The sequence below is a fragment of the Neodiprion virginianus genome, chromosome 1 (genome assembly GCF_021901495.1).
Source record: "Neodiprion virginianus isolate iyNeoVirg1 chromosome 1, iyNeoVirg1.1, whole genome shotgun sequence".
NCBI lineage: Eukaryota > Metazoa > Arthropoda > Insecta > Hymenoptera > Diprionidae > Neodiprion > Neodiprion virginianus.
In genome coordinates, this window is record NC_060877.1 from 3,456,467 (window position 1) to 3,469,633 (window position 13,167).

The following is a 13,167-nucleotide window of genomic DNA, read 5'->3' on the forward strand; positions in this document are numbered from 1 at the left end:
TTCCAGGACCCCCGGCTCCCAGGCTCTCCGGCCGCCCTTCGCGCTAATGTGATTAAAATAATCCAAAGAGAAAAGTTGCGCCGGTGCCGCGCGACATCGTAGCCTACCCCTAAAAATACACCCGTTAGGTCTTTCAACCCTGCACTTTATTCAGATAACAATGCCCCCTGCGATTTTAGCTACATTTTCCAACCGATAACGCGCGGCGTAGAACCCGCGGTTCCCGATATTTATTTTTCTCATGCTGTGAAAACTCTCCAGAGTCACAAGGTGACCCTTTGGCTTGCCAATTCATACCCCCGCAAGATTTCATCTTCAACTCCCCTCACGTGTGGCCGGTTAATCCGACGCACAAGCAATCTCGAGTAGTAAAGAGGAGCGGGTTTTTGGAGGTCGGCCATGCTTTTCTTGGCTCGGAAATTAGACAGTCACCTTCAGCTCAGCGAGCCCAGACCTGTAATCCCGAGTGGCACGGTCTGTACGCTCCTCCGTGGCGTGCCTCGATTTAATCGCTCCCTCGTGAATATCTTGGTCCGCGTTGTGTGCACAGTGCACGCGAGCCGGATCGACGAAGCATGCCGCGGTGATCTGTGTGTGAATCGGCCGTGGTGTGCACGGAGCATCGCACGGAACCTGCAGAGACTAGAGGCAGATATACCCGTAGGTACCAAAGTACGTATAATACCGGAATCGGCACGCACACCGTTGGACTCGGAAAGTGCAGCCCGTTCCCCGAGGAACCTGAGGAACGCAAGGCGAAACGCTGCACAAGTCGGATGGGAACGCAGGGCTTGGAGCTCACTCGCCCCACCCCGATGATTGCCGGTTGCATCGGCACGCCTCTGCAGACTCGTCCATGTGCTCGGCGCTCTTCGCTCGCCATATCCAGACGCGTACCCTGTGCACCTATATCCAATTTTCTAGACCCCGCATGTCCGCCGCTCTGGCTGGCCACCATAATCACAGGTTAGCGGGCCCTGCGCCGTTACTGCAACGGTGGTCGGACCGCAGTCCAAGCATGGCTGCCACCATCCACGAGTCAGGCAGGCAAGACCGCGGTCAGCACGTACAACCTGTGCCAGAGTGAGTAGTGGTACCTACTCGGTTGGATGCGGAGGTTTTTATTTTTTCGTCTCTTCTTGGGGCTTTTTTTCCACCGACAATACCGCCATCCGGTCGAGCGAGCCTTCCTCGAGCTTGCACTGTTATTATCCGCCGCGGCGAAATAGCTATGTAAAACGTTATGCTAATGTACATCAGCTCTCATCGGTACTTGACAAGATATGCGAGTTGTGAAAAATAAAGGCGAGTTTCCGAGGGGTTCGCCACCCCCTTATTCCTACGTTCGACTTACTTCAAGTGGGAGTATAATGATACGGTACGTCGTACGTCCCCGAGGTAGAGAAGCGGAGAGAAGAGAGAGCCAGCTTTTTGCATAAAATCGATGCAGGATTATGGTTTGACTGCTGCAGGGGGGCAGGGATGATACGCAGGAAGCCAAAACCTCGCCGAGGGGTCGCGTCGAGATCGGGTCTAGTCTCTTGCCGAAGAAGAAGTCGACGGGTTTGCCGGCTTTTCAACTCTCCCTAAGGCGTAACTCGTATCCCACTATGCGGTATGGAGATTGGTTCTACCCGATACCGCACATTCTGAACACCCAATATTCACGGGTCTACTTGCAGTTTAGATGCGGTTCGGTCCATAGATTGACTTTCCACAATGCCGAGGACGCTCTGCAGACATCGAGTCATTCTGCAACCTAGTTTCACCCCGCAAAACATCTTGGTCCGATCAATTTACTCGTTCTCGAAAAAAGCAGGAAGCTTTTTTGGCGCCTTTTTTTTCAATCTACCTCCGGAAAGGTATATGGGTAACTATCGATGCGAGGGTATATAGCAAAAAATGTTTTCGGTTGGGAAGAGGGACGGCAGAGAGAGAGAGAGAAAGTAACGCCAATATGGCGAGACCAGGGGCATCGAGGTGTGGAATATTTTGGAGCAGTGGCCACTACTGGTCAGCCGGCGAGTTCTTGTTTTGCTCTGTTAATTGATTATAGGTCGACCCCAAGCCGAACCTCGAACCCCGAACTTCGCATCGTCCTAGCAGGATATACACCCATCGTGGCTAAAACCTCCCATGCACACAATTTTGTTTTCGGTCTACTCCCTTCCATTTCGTGATCACGTTTCGCATAAATCTATAATAAACTCCGTTCTCCACCGATTCCGGTACATGATACCCGCAACTACCTACCCCCGAAATTACTTACCTACCCACTGGGTGTTATCTACTCCGATACCCCAGGCCTGCACACGTTTCACACCCTTGCTCATAAATCGGTTTCTGGCACCCACAATGCGAATCGCGATTACTCGGCCATTCTTTCCTCACATGTGTTCTCTAAAATATTTTTCAAAACGATTATTTCCAATGATACGATCCCTCGTCTTCTTCGACATTCTTTCAATCAGAGTTCACACTGCGGAGGAAATAAATCCAACCATTCAGTGACACCGAAGAGGTTGGATAATTATATCCACTGCAGCTACGATCGTGCCAAATATTTCAAGCCAGGAAGATGGTACTATGGGCCTCGAGAATAACGGCTGTAAGTATGGGGCATACCTGGTTATCCCTGCAATGGAAGAAGCGGATAAACAGTTAGCTCACGGCCGAGTATCGTGCACGTCGCGTTAGGAACGGATGTTGAAACGCGATTAAGTATTATTTGGCTAATGATGGAACGTCGGTGAGTTTCCTATTATAGGTGATCTTGTCCCATCTTTTTTCTTTTGCCGTTTTTTCACCAACGTTTGGTCCGTCCGCCGCGTCAAGAGAGCCGGTCGGCGATGAGGAGGAGGAGGAAGAGGAGGAGGAGGATGGCAGCGTCTGTCCCGTCATTTATTTGAAACTCCCGTCACTCATTTTTCATACGTTTACCCCAGACATCCACCGCGCAGCCAAACCGAGGCCCGCTCTCTCGGACGGAGTATATCTCCTTCGTTTGTCCGTCAGTGTTGGTACCGGGTCTTTCCGCCCTTTGTTCTTTCACAAGTTTTCTTCTTTCCTACGCAGGCACACAAACAAGCCCGCGCCCAGGGGGAAAACAAAAGACAAATTACAGAGACGGCCATCATGTGACCCTTCCCACCTGTCTATAGACGCCCTGCCGGAGAAACCTTCGGGCGCTCGGCGAGAGAAGGAAAGAGAGAGAGAGAGAGAGAAAGAGAAACGGCGGAGAGAAGGAGAGACCCAAAGCCGCGGCGCCTCTTCCGAGGGCCACTCGATTCGGTCGCGTGTGCTCTCATTCTCCACGGAGTACCGCGTGCAGTACGCCGTTTTCCCCCCTTCACCTTCCTGCCGAGATCCTTCCTTCCCGGAGGCTGGGCAATGACACGAAATAGGCACCCCCTGGTCCTTTGTTGTTCGCCACGCTTTCCTCAACTTCATGCAGCTACCATCACGCACTCTGCAATGCATGCACTAAGACCAAAGAAATTTAATCGGGGGGATAAAATTCATTTGTTGGGGAAACTTTACTTGTGAGATAAAATTCGTAATATTGCTCGACTCGTTGTTGAATTGATTCATTTACTAGATGGGACAAAATCTTATAGTAGTCAGCACCAAAAGCTTGTCTCAACTGCGAACGACCAATATTGCTCCTGCTTGCGAGACGTGAACTTATATTTAGAAAACCTGGTCTCATTTGTATTCCAAATCGATAAAGAACATATGTCATGTGGGGGTTCTGTGAAATCAAGTGTACCTTCAAAAGTATTTCGATGTAAACTCGTATATACATATTCGTCGGTTTCGTTAGTTGCATTAAAAAATTTAAATACACGATAATGCTGCACCATATCTGTACTAGTGCATGGATCAAACAAAAAAAAACTAGACTCAAAACAACGATGAAGCTTATCCAACGAGAGAAATCATACAGGAGAAAGAAATATGTTTAGTCCTGTACTGTAAATGATTTCAAATGCTGCATTTCGTAGAACCGGATTCAAGTTAGTGCGTATAAATAACAAAAATGAATCCTTGATAAAAAACAAAAATAAGAACGTTTTTTTCATGTTACATAATGCTTTGTTTCCACTACACGTCATTACTATGCATAGCAAATTAGTTTTTTACACGGATTTTGTTATGTGTACTAAATGAATGAGTTATGTACACCAGGTAAAAAAATGATTTGTTACATATGAAGAGACAATTAATTGTGTAACTAGTAAAAAAGATTTTTTATAGGTAAAACATCTTTGTAGTAGTGATAATAGAATTTTTATTGATTTTTTTTTTGTTCTTGTAGCGCACACTCAGGAAAAACTTGTTGCTATTTTAGATAAATCAATTTGCAGGCGCATTTTGCAGAAAAAATTTTCGTGGGAACACAATATTTTGCTGTAAATACCAAAATTAATGTAACAATTGTTTTAAAATTACAAAAAAAAAAATTTGATTGGATGAAATATACTTATAAATACGAAATCTCGATTTTAATTTTGTCAATTAAATGAAATATTACATTTTCCATGGTAAAATGAAAATATTGAGTCCCTTCTGATAGATGCAACTAAATTTTTTCATACTATTCACTGAATCTATTCAGGGAATCAAGATTAGACAATTTTACGAAATCATGAGAGCTACTAATCAATTACCCTTATCAAATAATACGTCACATCGTAGATCTACAAAAATTTTTGTTCAAATGGCAAAATACTCTCTGTAACAAGACAAAAATCTATTCTCGCAAGAAAAGTAAGATGAGCAGTTATTATTAGAGGATGCAGACATCTGTCTAATATAATCAGTAGAACTAAATCATTCGTGGTGTAATACCATTAAATCAGGCTGTCAATTCGCAATGGCATATTTAGACGAAATTTTCGTTATTGCAACCAAATTTTTTTCTTACTGCAATGAAACCACTAAATTTGGACCCCAAATTGTCGCTTCAACTCCACCGAACAGTTAAACTCGGCGAACCCTCGTAGGTGGTACGTGAAGCTTTTAGTCAGTCCAGAAATGCTCCCATTGAAAGCAGCTTGAACTTTGGTACTTGCGTCTTGGACATGCAAATAGTTGATTTGGTGATGTTCTCAATGAGGAAAAAGCTGCCGATTTTGCATATTCGACATTGGTCTGTACTCGTTGGGTTACCTACGTAAATTTTTGCTTGTGTGAGGTAGAATCTTATGGGGCGCGAAAAAATTTGCGAAATAGTGCACGAGTCACCAAGCATTTTAAATGATGATGCTGATGAAAATCAACGTTTTCTAGGCTGGATAAAAATGTTGTCTTCTACATTATTGTGAATAATGGCCGAAGCTAGTGTTGACGCTTAAAAATAATGCGCCATATCCGTTAATTGTACTTGTGTGAGTATGACACGTACATTATTAATACCGATACGTAAGGTACAATGAACAACGATCTTCACGTTGATATAATTATCTCGAAATTAGATCTATGTAGACCGTCTTGCTGTTGACCTGCCGAGTCGCGCTGGAGCGCGCAAAATACCGTGTTTCAAATTGAACCCCTTCGTGGAATAACAGAGTGAACGCGAGGTGCCCCTGCCAAGATAACGGACTGCAGGGTTTGAAACATAAAATCCGAAATATTTGGTTCTTCGAAAGCTCAGTAGTTATTTCGAGAGCAGAATAGCAATTATTAGAGCGGTGTATAATAATAAATTATAGAACAATGTCTATCTGTAAATAATCAATATCAGCAAATCGAATCATTCTGTCATTTAAAATGGACTAGAAGAGTCACAACGACTCATCTTTTCGAAGACGCATACTTGTAACTTAATTATGAACGCAGGAAAAGATCAGAAGAATATTTATCATCGCAATTACGCTGTTAACCCACTCAAGAGGCTCAAGTGAACTGCCACAATATAATCAGTTCGTTGCAATAACTATTAGCTACCTGCCAATCAGGCAAAGGTGTCTAAGTATCGATAGAAAGGAAAATGAAAGGAAGAGTGAGTGTACATGAATATCAGAGGTTTGTTCACAGATCGTTTATTAACTTTGCATTGTACATTTTGTCAGGCACATAAAATACATGAAAGAATTCGCAGCCTCATCTCACAATCGCCATTTCTGCAATTAAACTGATTCGTTTCAAAGATTCGATACTTCCTTATACGTAAGTTTAGTTGCAGGGATTTCAATTTTTCCGCACATATTTTAAGTCTGATATTGCAAGTTTCTGACCGCGATAGATTATTGGAAAGCACCTTAGAACCGAAGCTTATACTAGGCCGAGGATTATTCTTCACCTCGTATCGTAACAAATAGATGTGAATGTTGGCACTGCTTAAATAAGACCGTTAAGAAAACAATGGGACGCATCACTCAGCCGGTCGTCCGGTTGCGAGAGGCGGGAGGAATCGGCGTCCGGAGGCGAGCCAGGCGCTCAACGTCGACGTCTTGGCCAGGCGTACGTCGGCGACAAGTGCGAAGCGACGGCCGTCGGACGCGGCAACATCATTCGCTCGAGTTTTCTACGCCCGACGAGTGACACCCGTCCAGAAATAATTCAGCATCCGGTCACAACTATTTACTCATATGTACATTCATCTACCTACGAGCAGCTGACAATGAGCCGCTTTGCACTCGCCCTATTGTGTCTCGACGTTTCCCGTTATTTCCGCACTCGCGACAGCTTTATCCGTTTCCAGTTCTTATTTCCGCCGTACGATTATACCCTAGGAGTCACCGACGAAAGACGGTTTCGTCTCGTTTACCTTGGAAACCGATTCCCTTGATGGTCACCGAGAAATCAGTAAAATTTTCGTGAAGATCGATCACGATATCGAATGATCACAAGCACGAGCAAAAATTTGCAATATTTGCAATTTCCAAGTAACTAAGAGTGAAGACATGACCCGCTCGCAAAATAGAAGGTACAAATGCGCATGGTCAGAAACGAAGACTGCAATTCCTGCACAGCTATTGATCCGATCGACTTGAAAGTTTAGTGTTACAAGTTGATGCTGGTTCAAATTTTGTAGAACCGATTTTCTCATTGCTCAACAATTTGTTAGTCTTATAAATTTACTGATCAGTGACATAAATGAAAAATTTCATCCAAGTTCCTTAAAATACGTCTAGCTGTTTGCCAAAAACGAATGTTTGCGAGTAAAGTCGGTCTGCGAACAGTTGACGAACAATGATGCGCGTTTTACGTGAAAATCTCAAGTCCGTCAGATGCCCAGTCACGGAGGAAATGTGTTCAGCGTTTTCACCGTTGCTCGGTGACACCGATTTTGATTGCATATAAAATTTCTTCTCGAGCTGAAGGCTCTCGATAAAGGATGAGAAAGCCTTTGAAAGTGCGAATATAACAATTCTCGACAATTCTGACGAAGCCTTCTCGCAGCCTGACCCACTTTTCGTGACGAGAACGTTGCGAATTTAGGTAGGTACAGCCGTAAGCACGAACTTGTCAAAAAATCGCAAGACCTTTCAGTTCTGGTTTTATAAATGCGGACGTTATATTTCAAATTTAGCGTGGCCAATCTTAGCGCAGCTCGCTTCGCCGCCCCGCGTCTCGCTCGCTACGAAGCCGACTGTCACTCTTCGGTAGGATGCCGTGAGACTTTGTCTGGCAGTCCATCAACCGGTCTCCTCTCACGACAGTCAAAGATGAAGATACACTGCGTTGATATTTTTATTCCCTTGGTACCTCGAGTACAGAAATCTTAAGGAATATTTATTTGCAACAAAAAGCATCCGAAGAACGTCATCGTCCATTTTTAGACCTCTTTAATCAGACAAGATCCTGTTTGACTTCTGACTGGTAAGATTTCATTAATTACCTACACGCCATGGTACGATGGCTGTGTTTGAGGCACAACTACGACACCTCTATACCTGTTCCGTCTTCGCGAAATATATGCAAATTATCTTTCTTATCCATCCACCGGCCGTTGATACTGTATATTGTTGAATTTCAAGTTCTGGAAGAGCTTGGGTTTTATCTCCCCGCGATTTCAATCACCCGCTGAATAACGAAGAGCTTAAAAATCGGTTGCCATAGAGCTCGGACTCGTGTCACGCAGAGAGAATTCGTGCAGCGGGTCGGTTGGACGGTACTTGCAATAGGCGTGGATACTTTTGATTGACAGGTTCGTCTAGCCAATCACGAGGCCGGAATGCTGATGAGGCCCACGTCAATCACGCGATACTTTCATCTCACCCCCGCGCTCCGCAGCCGTCTCCACCCCGTCGGCCCTTGGCCCACGTCAACCCCTTCCACCTCGAAACACCCCAGCGATATCCCCGCAACACCCAGACGCCCCTGCCACCCTTACATCCGCTTGCACGCCATGGGGTAGTTTGGCCATTCGCCCTCGTTTTTCCGCGGCTACACAACACTACATCGCATCCTTCTAACCGACGAGCAAAAATACAACGAAAGCGGATGAAACGGGGTCGACGGCAGCGTGTAGTTATAATAATTACTCGGTCAATCTGTGTGCCAAGTGCTTTATTCTCATTTGACTGGAGCTGAGGGTGGTTGAAACTGTTACAACGGGATGATACGATTTTGCCCAATTAAAATAGGCTAGAATACGCTGTGGCAGGTGATACTGTAACGAAAGAGGATAGTTGAGCTCATATGGATTTAGATGCTCTGGAAGAAAAATTAAAGACAACCAAAAATGAGACCTACGATCGAACATCTTTTTGTTAAAATCGATGTAGTACGAAGTAACAGCGAATACAGTGTTCTTGAAATTTCATCCATTCGAATGAATGTTACACAGCTAGGTCACCCATTATCGTTATAAGAATTGGTATCGCACGTGTTGACTGGACTCCAAACTTTGTGCTCCAATATCTTGACAAAAGATCGAGGAAGATGGAAACGAACAACAAGATTGTCTATAGTTGGGTGAACATGCTCACGAATAATGACATCTAGGTATAGGTATATATGAATACTCTTGGCGCGAGGCACGAAGGAATTTTCTAATAATCCCCCGGCATCAGTTTCTTGTCTCGTAACAATTAGCTGACGTTTGAATTGATATACGAAATACTTGCAGTGGGAAACTTGATGGAAACTTTGTAAGTAGTTAGCTTAAGGTCGTTACTGCTCGGTTCCATACACTCTGATAATACCTCGTCTACGTATACTTGCCAGCGAAAGCATCTCTGACGTTGTCGAAATATTCGCTGAAACTTGCCTCGATCAAACAGCGAAACTTTCCCGACAACGCAGCTACTGTCATGGAACAACAATTCAAGCACCCATTCACTTGTAACCATCAAGTAGAGAAGAGAGAGAGGTGGATGGAGAGTCGTGGCTGGAAGCGAAGATACGTGATTTGTCTACATTCGTAACGAATCTCGCAATCTTGTGTGTTTCAGAAAACGGTCTTCCCAGGAGATTGCGAACCGCGTACACGAACACTCAGCTACTGGAACTGGAGAAGGAGTTTCACTTCAACAAATACCTGTGCAGACCACGGAGAATCGAAATTGCAGCCTCGCTGGATCTTTCCGAGAGACAAGTAAGTTTCTAGAGCTATCCGTTATAAATCGAAACGTTAATCGTATCAGTGGACGGAAACAGTACTAAAAGAAATGACTAACTCGTGCATTGATGTTCGCAGGTAAAAGTGTGGTTTCAGAACCGACGAATGAAGCACAAGCGTCAAACTTTGAGTAAAGAGGACGGAGACGATAAGGACGGGACGTCGCAGGATGGTATCGAGAAGTCTAAGAGCGATAAGATGATGCTGATGGACGAGGATGAGAAGAAGAGCTGTCACAACTGCGACATTTCCGGTGTCGGAGACGTGGGTAGTTCGTTGGGTGAGGTGCCTGAACTGCGAGCGTCGGACCGAAGCGCGGGCAGCAATAACAACAACACGCCAAGTGCGACGAACAACAACACGGGCTTCAGCACGAACAGCAACGGAGCGAGCAGCGTCGGTAGCACGAACAGCGTCTCAAGCTCCTTCGAGAAGATGATAGCCGACGACGATTCCCGGTCTCAAGATGGCAGCGAGGTAACCTCGCCCAGCGTCGCAGCGAAGAAGGTTTCCGGCGAGGTGCGGGTGAAGGTCGAGGGCGGGCACAAGAGTCCAAACCCAGCGAAACAGGTATCCGTCAGCAAAAAATCACCGCCTGCAAGCTCCAAGGACATGCAATGCTCGATGAACAGCAACGGCGTCCTCCTCGCGATGCCAGACTCCACGGTGAGTACGCCCGCATTGGCCGGAGGCCAGGGATCGACGCGGAGTTTAACGCCGTCCTCGACGCCGGGGACGCCGGCGTCGGTTCAGTTGCAGCAGGGAAGTCCCCTGGGAATCCAGGCGGTGCACGTCGCCTACATGCAGAGGCCGAGGAGCTCGCCGTCGTCGGCAAGCTCGGTGCCCACCAGTGTTCTCCACGGGCCGTCAAACCCCAGCGGAATCTCGCCCCACACCGGGAGGCCGATTCCCAACCCCCAGGGCCACTTTCAGCAGGGTTCTTACCAGCCCGCAGGCGTCGATTACAGGAACGGAATTGCCTCGAGCCGGCAATCCGCTCCGGCGGTGACGCAGCACACGCAACAGCCGCAGAACACCTACTGTCCCCGAGAACCTTACCAGCAGCGGATCGCCTACCCCGGCGAAATTCACCCCATTTACGCACGGCAGAATCAGGGCATGACGCGGGGCCACCACGGTCGAAACGCAGCCGCAACGCGACCGGTTTACAACTCGGGGATGCAGTTTCACCAGCAGCAGACCCAGCAGTACGCTGCCGCGGGTGATTACAACGGCTACGCGATTTCCGCCCAGGGCGGAAACGCTGCTGGATACCATGCCGGATACCACAGGAACCTCCAGGGCTCCGCGTACGCCACGAGTCAAGGCTACGCAGCCGCTCAGGCCGATCAGGGCGCCGAGTCTTACGGAGCCGCTGGTGCCTACGGCTACCCGGGGACCGGGACCACCGGGTACCACGCCAATACCGACACCCTCGGCGCCCTGGGTGCCCATGGACACGCCGGCGTCGTGACGCAGGCTTCGCAAGCTTCGCAGCACGCGTATTACGGCGAAATGCAACAGCCGCAACAGCAGCAGCAGCAGCAGCATGGTGCCGAAGGGTACGTAGCTCACCAGGGTGCCGTTCACTCAAACACCGGCGATTACAGGAGCGGCAACAAGTGCCACCAGAACACCTACTACGAGCAAGCCAGCCAGCCCCACGTTCACCAGGGCGGTGAGGCCTCCAGTATACCCAGCAGCTACGTTTCTTCACCGGATCCGTTTCCGGCACCTGGTATGACCACGACGGCGACAGCTATCGCCGCCGCCACAGCCGCGGTCATGACGCCCCCGGGAAGTGCCGGGCAGTCGGACGCGAACAGCGAAAGCTACGGTAATTTTGGAAACTTTTACGGGGAACCCGTCCATGCCGCTGCGCCACCACCCTCAGCCGATAACAGCAACAGCTCCTCAGATTTCAACTTCTTGAGCAATCTGGCCAACGATTTTGCACCCGAGTATTATCAGCTCAGCTGAGCCCCGGAAAATGATCAATTGTTGTGGCAAACCGATTGGGCTGATGGACAATATTTACAAAACTAATTGTGAAGAGTTGGTTTTTCAATGAGAGAGTCAAGCGTGCTGGCGTTTTATAGCGTGCAATGCTGATGAGTCGATTGTATATATTGTAGAGGACAGTGTGGAATTATTTAATCGGGTGATTCTAAGGATCTCTTCTCTTTCTCTCTGGTTCTATCTGCCCCTTGCATCAAGTTCGCGGCGGAAACAAGTGCAATCAAGACGAATAAATTTATTTGTTTAATCAGTGAATCGCGTCGGATCACTCTCGAGCGATGAAACCTGAAAAATGTGTTATCTTGTCCGACAGTAAAGCAATTGTTGATCACTCTTGTTGAATGAAATGAAGCAAAGTCAGTGATAAAACAGACTTCTTCGTAGGATCAGTTCCTTAGGCTCGCGTGGTCTGTTATTAAAAACGGAGATTGACGTGAGCCTATTCTACAGAGAAAAAAAAAGTTGTGAATGAAAAAATACGACAGTGTACGATAAACAGTTTACAAATGAATATGTGTATCGTACAATACGAGATGAGAATCTAGTTGATGCAGTACCTCATCGAACAACTGAATATAGGTGTTAAGTACGAAAATCGCATCTATACACAATCACGCCTAGAATAAACGTATGATAATTATTTATAAATAAACAATAATGAGTAATAATAAATTTAAAACACGAATAGTAGCCGTAATATAAGCTTTAAATAAATGGAACAAATACTTGGGCAGCCTATACTGTAGTCTCGAACATTCGGAGGTCTTGTTTTTCTTCAACTCTGTTAAAGAAATCGAAAATCAACAGTAACCCATCGGGGAATAAAATTTTCTGCTACCACATGACGTGTTGAGGTAAAGTCCAGGTGATAGCCTCATTAAAAACATTTTTAAAAAATAACGCAGTTAACGAGTTTCTACTCTCTGCACTAATTTACCCGTAAAATCAGTTCCTTCGCTGAACATCCCAACCGCGATCATTAAGATCTTCAGTATTCGACGAAGTGAAATGTTCGAGAATAGACACGAGAGTAAAATAATGATCGCATCCTAGAGCAGCTCAACGCACGTCCAAGTTCGTGTAGAAACGAAATTGTAATTACATAATGTTAATTCGATATTGAAACAGATGTAGGTATCTAAGATGCTGTCTTTTTGTATAAAATATTGCATATAAATATATGTATATGTATATTTAGGTAATATATATACATATAAATATATCTATGTAAACCATTGTTGTTTGTATAAATATTTCCTGTAAATATTGCAACGATACGGTAATCTCATGTATTATGTTTATTCATTCAGAGTGAAGTGGATAGTGTGAGCGTATATAGAGTACGCTGTATACGAGCTACGCCGCCATGATGAATCTACCGCACTTGTACATTCGTTCCACTTAATACACTTGTCAAATACAGGTTATAGCAAAACATGAAATTTTTTACTGCTCATTACGTCATATGATCCCCAGAAGAACCAATACCAGCGGTGCACGTAGAGATGCGTGGGTGTCGTAAGACTACACATTATTAAAAGTGGTAGTAGGTGCATGGCGATACGTCGAGGCTGGAT

The 13,167-nt window shown here is 46.0% G+C and overlaps 1 protein-coding gene across 1 annotated transcript in view; it reads left to right on the plus strand.

Annotated features, from left to right (window-relative positions):
• Positions 1 to 12,091, plus strand: part of LOC124303581 (homeotic protein proboscipedia) — a 29,586-nt gene extending 17,495 nt beyond the window's left edge. Inside the window, exons 2-3 of the mRNA XM_046760958.1 lie at positions 9,405 to 9,547; positions 9,650 to 12,091. Coding sequence (XP_046616914.1) covers positions 9,405 to 9,547; positions 9,650 to 11,551 — 2,045 coding nt within the window. The 3' untranslated portion in view covers positions 11,552 to 12,091. The remainder of the gene's footprint in view (positions 1 to 9,404; positions 9,548 to 9,649) is intronic.
• Positions 12,092 to 13,167: the final 1,076 nt, after the last annotated feature.